Source organism: Eleutherodactylus coqui, chromosome 9 (genome assembly GCF_035609145.1).
Source record: "Eleutherodactylus coqui strain aEleCoq1 chromosome 9, aEleCoq1.hap1, whole genome shotgun sequence".
Taxonomy (NCBI): Eukaryota; Metazoa; Chordata; class Amphibia; order Anura; family Eleutherodactylidae; genus Eleutherodactylus; species Eleutherodactylus coqui.
The window spans coordinates 81,853,137-81,866,273 of record NC_089845.1 but is presented as its reverse complement, the minus strand read 5'-3'; the positions used below and the strand labels follow the sequence as shown (position 1 = coordinate 81,866,273).

The window sequence follows — 13,137 nt, the reverse complement described above, 5'->3', positions numbered from 1 at the left end:
TTTTTGGAAAGCACCATCCAGACAATATCTCTGCCAGGGAAGGCCATGCATACTTTAGCAAGATAATGCTACACCATGTACTGCATCCATCACAACAGCATGGCTTCACAGAAGACGAGTCCGGGTACTGAACTGGCCGCCTGCAGTCCAGACCTTTCACCAATAGAAAACATTTGGCGAATTATGAAAAAAAATCTGGCAAAGACGGCCCAGGACTGTTGAGCAGCTAGAATCCTACATCAGACAAGAATGGGATAACGTTCATCTCTGAAAACTCCAGCAATTTGTCTTGTCACTTCTCAGACCTTTACAAAATGTTATAAAAAGAAGAGGGGAATGCTATATGATGGTAGACATGGCTCTGATCCAACTTTTTTGAGATGTGTTGCTGCCATCAATTTCTAAATAGGTTAATTTTTTTTCAGATGAAATAGAAAAGAGTCTCACTTTCAGCATCTGATATGTGTTCTATTGTGGATACAATATGGTTAAATGAGATTTCCAAATCATTGCAAACTTTTTTTACGTTTACATTTTATACAGCGTCCCAACTTTTTGGGAACTAGGGTTCTATAATGATAACCTAGCTGTGCCCACTGTAACAAAAAAAAAATAAAGTAAGAGAGTAAAGGTAGAAAAAAGGGTGTAAATTAAATGATGAAGTAGAGACCTGGTTAGCGTGGAATGTAGAAGGTAACACTCATTGTAATAAAAATGTGCTCTATGGTATGATAGGGACTCTCATTAGGATCCATACAGCATAAACCAACTCAAGAGCATGACCCACTAACAATGAATGTACTTTAGGGGGTTTTATGTTCAAAAGGATTTTATTTATTTATTTATTTTTGAGAAAAAGACAAAAAAATTACAGTCTGAGTGGAAGTACAGGACAATTTACAGTCATATATAACATTACTTGGCTTGATGTCTCCTTCCGTTGCAATGAATGTTTCACTTTCCTGTATGTGTGTATAGAAAAATAAGCAATAAACATTTATCTGCTAACCTATGCTGTGCCCAATGAACACCCGTCTGGCCAGCCCCCCTGCTACTAGGCTGTGATAACTCCCTGAACAGCGCCCAGCGGACATAGCACTATTCCTTTTTTATTACTTATTCAATCCAAAAGCATACCAAAAATGTATTAGATTAGCTAAGAAAGCTAAAGAAGATGAGAAGAAAAACAGAAAAAAGGCAGGGGAAAAAAAGAGAAGGAAAAAAATGGGGGAGGGAAAGGGGGAATTTATAGGGGATAAAGTACCCAGGGATCATCGACCGTTCCTTAGTTATGAAGTTTTCTCCAAGTTTCCATATATTATTTCTCATGAGACCGTTCCACTCCTCAGCCAACAGTGGAGAGAGGGGGCATCTTAGAACTCCACCCATACAGCCCAAGTAGCATAAAAGTTTACGTATTCTGTTTCAAGCTTGCTACACCTGAGCTCCTTCATGTATTTCAAGGAGTCCATGACCTCCAATCACACTATTCTCTGGATTTCGACACTGTCTCCAGTATCTAGGAATAATCTGTCTCATTGCCATAATAAAGTGTCGGAGCAGACCCTATTTGAGCTGAGATAGTGGACCAGAGGTTACAGACAGGAGCGCCAGCTCTGGCATGAAATAGGGGGAGAATACACATATAGCTCAATATAGTTGAGATACTAACATTTAGGGTTTTTTTAGAGAACACTGGACCAGAAGAAGTTGAATGTCAACGACCAGGTCAAGAGGAAACAGAAATGTAATGTTCTTTAAGTGTTAATATAAAAATCCTTATTTAGAAGGGTGTATCACAGTCCATCACTTTTCCTAAATGGTTCATTGTTTCCATTGGTTAACAGTTAATATGACTTTTTGAGCCAAACACAAGTCATTGTTCATGCCGATGTTCATGAAAACTATTTGGCGTTTCCTATATACTTGTAAAGGACTTTGATAAAGGCTCTCCTAAAACCCGTATGGCATAGAGGATAGATAATAGGATTAATTGTCGAATTAATCCACAGCAACCAAAATGTAATTTCATACCAATAAGATGCAAGACAGTAATCATGGCAGGCAGCCCGAGTAGTCGTAAGAAGTGAGTAAGGAGCCCAACAAATACAAAATACACAAACCAAGACCAAGAGAGATTTGGCAATTTTTTTGTCATGGGACAATTTAATAATGTGAATATTTCTCTGTGTTGTCTTATCACCCTGTAACCCATTAGGTTTCGGTATCTGAGAAGAGCATTGAAGAATTGGTTGGACAGTTATCTTGATTTTTGATAATCCTAAACCCGTTTGTTCAGAGTGAACGAGCTGCCCTGATACAACATACTGTGTTTGTAATATTTCTCCTTTACTTGAGCTAATTGTTAAAACTGAAGCTTTCCGTTTCTTTCTGCTTCTTTTCTTAATATTCCAATAGATGCTCAAGTTAAAGAACAAAATGCTTAACAGAGGAAGTAAAAAATCAAAAGAGGAGACTGCCAGTAGAAAGTGCCAGCTGTAGTAGTATGACGGGAGACAAAGGTCCTCAGGAATGGCGTTGTCACTAACAAAGTAGTCCCAGAAAAGAATGGCAGGGCTGTATAGAAGAGATGACAATACCCAGACTGCAGCCATCCTAAGAACCGTCTTGCAATGTTGTTGCTGATGAGTGTGATATACAACCTAAACAATGGAAGAACACAAACTATTACACCTGCATAATAAGTATTGTAACTGTCTTAATACAGGAAAAAAATATCCTCACACACCTTCCAGGTGTTCTCCTTAAGGAGAGCAGACCTCCTTCCTGACCCAAGTCTAAAGGCCTCTCACCAGCCTAGCCAGAAACCTGATGAGAGGCAAACACCCCAAAACAGCTGTCTGTGCATGGTTATTCTGGCTTTGGCTTACAATTCCCAGTCATTGTTATAAAGCTAATCACCATTGGCAGAAAAATTCCCAAAAGAAAAAACTAGAAATCACCGAAGGGAAAGTAAACTAAAATATAACCTTTATTAAATATATATATTTTTTTTAAAATTCAGCGAAGTATATAAATTAATATCAATCCAGATAACCGAACATTACTAAGTGTCACACTAGTGTCAATGAATAAATAGCTTAGTTGGAGACTTGACTGTAGAGATCCAAAACCCTCAAGGGCTACCTACATGGATGGCCTTTTAAATCTCTCTCTCTTTAAGGAGAATTGATACCCTACCTGTATACAGGGAAAGTAATGCAACATCTCAATATTAAGATAAAGGGAAGCATTTTAATAGAGAAGTTAAACAGTCTATTACACCAAAGTACTGTTACATGAATGTATAGTATCTGTATCTCTCTTATTTTTCTAATATGACTACTGCATACTATTGCTTCCTTTTACATAACTGGCTAACAAGCTATCCTCAATATGTGGTGACTCTGGAGCCCTACAATTAGTAGATGTGCCACCTAGCTGAAGTGACAGTATTATAAGTATTGCCTAATTTCATATAACGTATTTTTTAGAATATAAGATACACTTTTTAGCAAGACAAAGCCTTGCTAAAAAGTGCCTGCGTCTTATACAGTCTTGCAGGTCCTCCTGAGCAGAGAACAGCAGAGTACAGTAATAGAGGTTCGAAGGACCTTTCTGATTTCACCATCATGTGTCAGTATATGTAGCACTGCTGTGTGTCTGTACTTGAGCTGTATATGTAGCATTGCTGTGATGTGTGTAGCATGTCAAAGAAGGAGTAAAAAAAATACCTAAAGGAGTTTTCAAACTAGCCTTCTCCCTCAATTTGGACCCGAAGATAGCGCTATTAGGTCTAGTGGATGGGGAACTATGGCCGCACTATACCCGGATCTTCCTTAGGGAAGTCTTATTCCCGGCCATGAAGGTGATTGCTATGAAGTGGATGGCTGTGGAGTCGCCTTCTGTCTAGGGCTGGGTGAGGTTGGTGGATGCAATAATCCCTCACGAAACAATAATATATCAACACAGGAGATGTCCCAATAAATTCCAAAAAATAAGGGGTCCTTGGCTCGATTCACACCAAACACTATAAACTGGTGTACAGAAACAGATACATAATGCATCACACGCTAAAAGATAAGAATATACAGAAGCCAATATGTTTATTGAACTGTTTATTGCAATTCATGTTACCAGATTTTGTTCCATTTCCTGTCATCCTAAAAGGGAAAAGAAATCCTTTTCTCTTCTATTTTTTATATGTATGAGAAAAAAAAATTGTATGGACTATGCAGAATTATGTTCCTTGTACTAACTTTGCAATATCTTGAATAAAACAAAAATAAAAAAAAAAGGAGTTTTCCATATAATTTTTTTTTTAAAACTGTACTGGCCAGGCTCCAGAATAATAAAAAGGCGAACTCACCCCTCCTGGATCCTCAGAGCTCCAGTGCCCCATCTCTGCTTTCCCGGCTGGCAGTCTGTTTCAGTTTGTTTATGGAACATTATAGGCTGCTGTAGCCAATCACAGACCTTGGTGGTCCATCTGTGATTGATCTGCAGCAGTCTGTGACGTTCAAGGCCGATTGTGCAGCTTGCCAATAGATCTGAATGGAGATGTGGTACTGGAGCTGCAGGCACTGAGTTTATGGGTTTTGGGCACTGCCAGCACCATTTAAAAAATACTCAGAAAATGTCTTAAAAATAACAAAAAAAATACAGTGCAGCAAAAAGGATAAAGCAAGACAAGCTGGACAAGCAGACACATTACATAGACATTACATAGACATTTAAATGGATAGGAAAATGTAATAAGCTGCTCACATGTGCCGTTGCAGTTCGTTTCAATAGTTAAAAAATGAGAACACGCTAAGTTAAATTAGAGCAGAATTTTAGGTATCAACTCTGTCACCTACACTAGAATACTAAAAAAGGAGACACTACCCTAGACCATCAAAGGTACTGGTATTGACCCCTTCACTTCCTTAGACCACCAGGAAAATTTTAATTAGTGTGAAATATTTTTTCCTACTTCGTTACCTAAACCTGAGATGCTTCTTATAGTCCAAAAAGCACGGTAATTACATGTTTTATTTTAAGAAAATATCCACCTTCTCATTTATTATTGCATCCATAATTCCATGCAATGCAGCGCAGATGCACATACCATATAGGGGTTATGGAAAACTGGTTAAGTGTTGTGAATGCAGCAATAGTACCCAACAGTGGTCGTCTCACAACATCTGTAATCTATGTTGAGGATCAACATATATAAAAAATGGCTGAATAGAAAAAACAATAACCTAAGTGTTTGTTTAAGAGAAAATGCTCTTTAACATTATAATGTACCCATTTACATTATATCTTAATTATCGGCTATTAACACCATGAAATTTGTTATACCAGAATGTAAAATAAAGTTTTACTTACAGCCATAGTGACGGCCAGAAATCGATCATAACTAATAAGAACAACATTAAAGGCGGAGGCCGTGCACATCAGATTGTCAACGACTAGCCACAACCTACAGAGGAATTTTCCTAGTATCCACTTCCCAGTGAAGATGTAAGGCACATACAATGGGATACAGAATGCTCCTGCGCAATACACAATGATCCATGTTAATACTTAATATTTATGGTGCACCCAAATGATAACTTTAGTTCACTGCTGCATCTGTATTTATTTTATATTGGTGTAAGAGTGTTTTCATACCTGTGCTTGGGGTTCCACTTTCCTACTCTATTTGCGGAGCAGAAAAGGGATATCCCCGTGGCCAAATGGCTCCGTCTAAGGATGGAGCCAAATAGCGCCGAACAGACCCCATTGACTATAATAGGGGTCCGTTTTGATTCCGCTCAGGTGCCCGGCTTTTGGACGGTAGGCTTTTTCTTCCAGTATTTTGAGCTGGATCTGCGACGGAACCTCCGACCAGAGGTTCTGCTGCAGATGTGAATCCGGCCTAACTTGACCCTAAAACATCAAGGTGTTCTGACCACCAAAAGAGCTTTTGGATGAGGACCTTTCCATAAACAAGCACCCTTACATGTTTGTAGCAAGTAGAGCACAGCTTGATAGCCCTCCTGCCATCTTATAAGTAGGTAAAATAATAACGTTCACCCAGAAAGATCCAACTCATCTATATGAAAATTCTCTCAAACCTGAAGAAATCATCTAGATCTAGTAACCATATTCTAATAATGGTACTCTAGTAGAGATGAGTGAGCGTACTCGGTTCGGGTGTTTTTGCACTCGAGCACCGCTTTTTCCGAGTAACTGACTACTCGGATGAAAAGATTCGGGGGGCGCCGGGGGTGAGCGGGGGGTTGTAGAGGGGAGTGGGGGGAGAGAGAGAGAGCTCCCCCCTGTTCCCCACTGCTACGCCCCCTCCACCACGCCGCCCCCCACCCACCGGCGCCCCCGAATCTTTTCGTCCGAGTAGTCAGTTACTCTGAAAAAGCGGTGCTCGAGTGCAAAAACACCTGAACCGAGTACGCGCGCTCATCTCTATACTCTAGACAACCTTCATGTCTGATAATAATTCTCTCATAACTGTCATTCATATTGGTTAATTAAATCAGAACATGGCCACATTTTAAGATATAAAGGATTGTGTGTATGTAACCATCTTCCAACATCAGAAATTCAATTGGAACTTCCAAAATCCAGCCAATCACAGTATAGACTGACAGAAAACTCAGTTCTTCACTCTACTACATTCACATTAGTACTTGCGCATTGAACTTGTTAAAAAAAAGAAAAAAAATCAAACAAAATTATTCCTAAAACAGGGTAAAATGAACATAGAAGTAGACCCCACTTTGAGAAGTCCATCCATGATCTAGAGCAGATTGTCCCTTAGTCTTTGTATATTGACCCTTCTAGAAGATCATTCTTTCCATCGGTTTTGGACGGCTGTTGCAAAGACGTTTCACTGTGTATAATCTAAACAGTATATAGATAGATTTCATAGAATAGAATGTTTCTCACCTATGAAAAAATCACAAATAGCTAAATTTAAAAGGAAGAAATTACTCCTGCTCCAAAGCCGCTTGTTTTCTAGAAAAACTGCAATGACAAAACTGTTGCCCAGAACGGTGATAAAGATTAACATGGAGATTAGCATAATTAATAGAATAGTTACGCCTTGCGACCTAAATATTGCTTTTTGTTCAAGCCTAAAAGATGAATTTGTAAAACTGATGGCATTAAGATTTCTTGAAAAGGTTAACATTAATTTCATCCTGAAATGAAAATATAAGTAGCCTGTGCTGCGTGGAGATGTGAGGGATCAGATGTGCACCTCAGACGGGTGATATACTCAATTACCTGTCCTGGAGCAAGTGGTAATATATACAGTAGCATATTCCTATGGGTGAAGGTTCCATTGTTCGGATCCTGTAGCATCTGGCAGCTGCTCACCTACGCAAATAACTGTATTCAAGACGTTCACATAAGTGCTTCCAATTTTTAGTACAGCTTAATGTGCACATTTTTTGCATGTACTAATAGTATAAGCAACAAAGAAAAAAACAAAATGGAATTTAGGTCCCTAGACAATCCGTACTCCCAAACCAACGTACTCACAGCTTTCAATAGAGAACAGACAGCAGGTTTCCATGCCCTGAAGGGTTTGGATTCCCCAATCAATTTTCCTTTTTTATAATTAAATCTTTCCAGTTGGGATTTCCTACGATGTTAAAAAGAAAACAAAATTTAAATAGTGCAATTGCAGAATATGTAATTATATCAGACTACAAGTTAACAGAATCTTAACACAATACTATAGCTACAGTATATATCGGCCATAGGAAATATTTTTGAACGTCAGTAAATAAAATGTTTTAATTTATGATCAATATGAAAAGTTTTCAGGCTAAACTTATTTTCAACTTCCAGGTTTATTTTTTGTGTTTAAGAATCACTATAAATAACAAAAAAAATTATATTTAATAATGCTGTATGTAAGGTTGGGGTTTACATCTGTGTTGTCTATTACTATTTGAGACCCTCCAGTCCTGGGCAATCCATGATGGTTGCATCGCTTGGCACTGGTGCATCTTGTCTCCACCAGAACTATGGGTGGAGACATGGGTATGTGCTGGTGGAGTTATAGGGAGCGCCCACAGCTGATGATTGGCTACCTCTACACTGGCTCTACACAGAGCCGAGACAGAAAGCGAGGAGACATTACAGCAGAGAAAGTAGGCAGCGGCAAGAGTGACAGCGGGGGACCAGAGCGGAGGTGATCCGCAGCTTATGTACCTGAACTTGACAGCAGCGCAGGGTAAAGGCCAGAGCGGGGCCGGCTTCAGCGGTGCAGGAGAAGGAACGGAGCACAGACTTCACCGCAGATGAGGCGGCGGCGACAAGACTGACAGCGCGAAGGGGACAAGGGAGAGTGGAGCAGGAGGAGGACCGGAGCACAGATTCCAGCGCAAATGGGACGGCAGCGAGGAAACTGAATGTGCAGGAGCCGGGAGGGGACAAAGGAGAGAGGTGGAGGGGTGAAAAACACGAGGCAGGAGGAGAGACCCAGTGGGGAGCACACACAGAGCACAGGAATCGGGATGGGACAAGGCAGAGTGGAGGGCGAGTGACAGCGGGCTTGAGGGAAAATTATGGAAGTACGGCTGAGACAGTGACACAAGCTGTGAGGGATGATGATGGCCGAACGGCGTGCCAAGTGACAGCGGGGTTGGGAGTGGACATTGCAGGCCGTTGGGGGGAGACTCACAGCAGTGGCCAGGAGCGCAGATGAACAGGTATCAGCCAATCCGCTGTTGTGGGCGTCACCTGTCCCTCCCCTATAACTCAACCAGGCCAACCCATGTCTCCACCAATTCTACCGGTGGAGACAAGATGCACCAGTACCACATCGCTTCTCTGACTACCTGATGTACACTGCGCATTGTTAGTCTCAGACACTACACATTGCTCCGATTGGCTAGTGCTACTCACATGAGCAGTGCTGGCAAATCAGAGCAGAGTATAGTTTCTAAGTCTACAGATACACAGTGTGCAAATGGTAGTCAGAATAGTGGTGCAGCTATCTTGGATTGTCTGAGACTGGAGGGTCACTTTAACCTCTTGGCTGCTAATTAACATTTCCTCCTCTGCAATAACGATAGGTTATGCTTACGGGACTAAAACCGGATGAATGATTGTCTAAACCATTGCTCTAGTCCATATCCTATAGATGCAACAGTAAGAGTTTTTGATGTCTCCATAGTGAGGAAAGGGTGGATTTATGATATGCTTTTGAAGTGTAGGTCAGGAAGGGTATCATTTTTTCTTAAGGAGAGCACTTGGAAGGTGTGTGAGGAAACTTATAAGGCCATCCATGCTCCTCTGCGAGATATGCAAAATAGTGGATGGACCAATACCTCTGCAATGCCACCTATTGGAAAACAGAATTCCTGTAAGTCAATGTTAGACTCTTTAAACAAGTCTTGTAACAATGACTGGGAATTGTACAATAAAGCCAGAATCCATACACAGACAGCTGTTTTGGGGTGATTGACCCTCATCAGTGTGCAGCAAGTCTATAGGACCCTAACTAGCCAAGTCAGAAACCTATTGCACGCTGATGAGGGGCATTCACCCCTCATCTGTGTGGCGTTGCATAGGTATTGTTTAGAGATGAGCGAGCATACTCGTCTGAGCTTGATGCTTGTTCGAGTATTAGGGTGTTCGAGATGCTCGTTACTCGAGACGAGCACCACGCGGTACTCGAGTCAATTCCATTTCCTTCCCTGCATGTTTAGCGCCATTTTCTGGCCAAAAGACATGCAGGGAAGGCATTACAACTTCCTCCTGTGACGTTCCAGCCCTATCCCACCCCCCTGCAGTGAGTGACTGGTGAGATCAATTGACCGCTGAGTACTTAAAGCGGTCCCGCCCGCGGCTCGCCTCAGACACACACTGGCAGAGATTAGGGAGGGTGCTGCTGGTGCTATAGGGAGAGTGTTAGCGTCTTCAAGAACCCCAACGGTCCTTCTTAGGGCCACATCTGACCATCTGCATTACTGTTGTGGCTGCTGGGAGCAGTTTTGCACCAAAAGATCTTTTTTTCATCTCGAGCTGTGCAGGCTATTACAGCTATAGCGTTCTCTGTCTGCAGTCAATTATACAGAGTATAGGGGCAGTACTAGTGAGGCAGGAACAGTGGTAGTGTAGAGGAGTCCTGTCTACAAGAACCCCAACGGTCCTTCTTAGGGCCACATCTGACCGTGTGCATTACTGTTGTGGCTGCTGTGAGCAGTTTTGCAGCAAAAAAATTTTTTTTCATCTCGGGCTGTGCAGGCTATTACAGCTATAGCGTTCTCAGTCTGCAGTCAATTATACAGAGTATAGGGGCAGTACTGGTGAGGCAGGGACAGTGGTAGTGTAGAATCCTGTCTACAAGAACCCCAACAGTCCTTCTTAGGGCTACCTGTGACCGTCTGCATTTTACTGCGTGACTGATGGGCGTTGTAGTGTTTCACTATTACGCAGCTAGGCCTGTTTGCAGCCTTCCGTATAATTTTTTTCTGGCTGCAGTAACCGCTGTCAGCCTCCAACTGTACGCCAATAATTCCCTAATTTTTTACACCGCTCTGTGTCTGCCGTCAGCTTCAGGCACAGCATACAGCGACAGCCCCTGATAGAGGGAAAGTCATATACACGCTATATACCCTGTATTCTTTTTTAAAAAGTTTTTAAAAAAGCTCCTTCTTAGGGCTACCTGTGACCGTCTGCATTTTACTGCGTGGCTGCTGGGAGTTGTAGTGCTTCACTATTACTCAGCTAGGCCTGTTTGCAGCCTTCTGTATGCTTTTTTTCTGGCTGCAGTTTGCGTTACAATACCGCTGTCAGCCTTCAACTGTACGCCAATAATTCCCTAATTTTTTACACCGCTCTGTGTCCGCCGTCAACTTCACACACAGTGTACAGCCACAGCCACTGATAGAGGAAAAGTCATATACACGCTACATAGCCTGTATTCTTTAAAAAAAAAATGTAAATAAAAGCTCCTTGGTTAGGCTACCCCTGAACGTCTGAAATTTACTGGGTGTCTTCTGGGAGTTGTAGTAAATCACTATTGCACAGCTAGGCCTGTTTGCAGCCTTCTGTATTCTTTGTTTCTGCCTGGAGTTAGTGTTACAATACCGCTGTCAGCCTCCAACTGTACGCAAATAATTCCATAATTATTTACACAGCTCTGTGTCTGCCGTCAACTTGACGCACAGCGTGCGGGGACAGCCACTGATAGAGGGAAAGTCATATACACGCTATATAGCCTGTATTCTTTTTTCAAAAAAATTACAATAAAGGGTCCTTTGTTGGGCTACCCCTGACCGTCTGAAATTTACTGTGTGTCTGGTGGGAGTTGTAGTGAATCACTATTGCGCCGCTAGGCCTGTTTGCAGCCTTCTGTATTCTTTGTTTCTGCCTGGAGTTAACGTTACAATACCGCTGTCAGCCTCCAACTGTACGCAAATAATTCCATAATTATTTACACCGCTCTGTGTCTGCTCTATTTGTAATCCACCATGCTGAGGGGTAGGGGTAGGGCTAGAGGACGTGGACCCACGGTATAAGGAGAACCTTTCCACTCTCATTCCTGAAGAGGAAAGGGGTTCGAGAGTGATGCTATACCACAGGGCCCTGGTGGACAAACTGATGGTAAACTTCCCATCTGACAGCGCTAGTGGCAGAAGGCACAGTTCCGAGGGCCAAGTAGCAGGGGAGGCGCGGAGATCAGGCAGCATGTTCAGCGCAGGCAGGGGAACACTCTCCAAGGCCTTTGCCAGCTTTATGGCTCCCCAGCAAGACTGCGTCACCACTCCCCAGTCAAGGCTGAGTCGGAGGGAGCATTGTAAAAAGATGGTGAGGGAGTACGTAGCTGATCGTACCACCGTCCTCCGTGATGCCTCAGCTCCATACAACTATTGGGTGTCAAAGCTGGACACAGGGCACGAACTTGCACTGTATGCCCTAGAGGTGCTGGCTTGCCCTGCTGCTAGCGTCTTGTCAGAGAGGGTGTTTAGTGCAGCTGGGGGAATCATCACGGACAAGCGTACCCGCCTGTCAACTGCCAGTGCCGACATGCTTACACTCATAAAGATGAACAAAGCCTGGATTTCCCCAGACTTCTCTTCTCCACCGGCGGAGAGCAGTGGAACCTAAAGATTCTTTTCGCTGCAACCGCAGATAAAAGCACTCCTCTCTATCACCCGGAAAATGAGGCATTTCTCTTTGTCAATCGGTCTCTGACATAAATTCTCCTCCTGCTACTCCTCCTCCAGAAACAACATGTCATTGCGCTGAACGGCCAATTTTTCTGCGGCCCAAAAGGCTCATCTACATCTACCAATGTTTTTACAATTTTTCAAAGTTTTAAAAGTATTGATACTTTAACATGAACCAATTTTTTCAACAGGGCTGCCTCCAGGCTTTGTTACAAATTAAGCAACAGTGAGCTGTATCTTTCAAAAAATATTTATGGGTTTCACTTGCCCTCTCGGTTGATAAATTTTTCAGAGGTACACTTATACTCTTGGTACACTTATTTTTCGGGCCCCCGCCTACACTCTTATCCGACTAATTTTTCCGGCCTTCGCCTACGCTCATGGTACCCCAATGTTTCAGAGGTTGGCCTATACTATTACTACAGAAATTTTACTGGGGTCTGCCTGCCTATACTTCTGCTACAAGAAAGTTACAGGGGTCTGCCTATACTGCTGCCACTTGACTGTTACAGGGGTCTGCCTATACTTCTGTGACGTAAATGTTACAGGGGTCGGCCTATACTGCTGCCACAAGGATGTTACTAGGGTCTGCCTATACTGCTGTCACTTAAATGTTAGAGGGGTCTGCCTATACTTCTGCCACGTAGATGTTACAGGGGTCTTCCTATACTGCTGCCACAAGGATGTTACTGGAGTCTGCCTATACTGCTGCCACATAAATTTTACAGGGGTTTGTCTATACTGCTGCCACAAGGATGTTACTGGGGTCTGCCTATACTGCTGCCACGTAAATGTTACAGGGGTCTGCCTATACTTCTGCTACAGAAATGTTACTGGGATCTGTCTATACTGTTACTACAGAAATGTTACAGGGGTCTGCCTATACTGCTGCCACTTGACTGTTACAGGGGTCTGCCTATACTTCTGTGACGTAAATGTTACAGGGGTCGGCCTATACTGC

General features: G+C 42.5%; 1 protein-coding gene across 1 annotated transcript; it reads right to left on the bottom strand.

Annotated features, from left to right (window-relative positions):
- Positions 1-2,214: 2,214 nt before the first annotated feature.
- Positions 2,215-11,921, bottom strand: HRH4 (histamine receptor H4; the record flags this gene model as incomplete). Its single annotated transcript, XM_066578853.1, has 5 exons — positions 2,215-2,228; positions 2,354-2,663; positions 5,374-5,540; positions 6,934-7,089; positions 11,909-11,921. Coding segments are annotated over 5 exons (660 nt in total), but the record flags the coding sequence as incomplete, so codon positions are not given.
- Between the last annotated feature and the right edge of the window lie 1,216 nt (positions 11,922-13,137).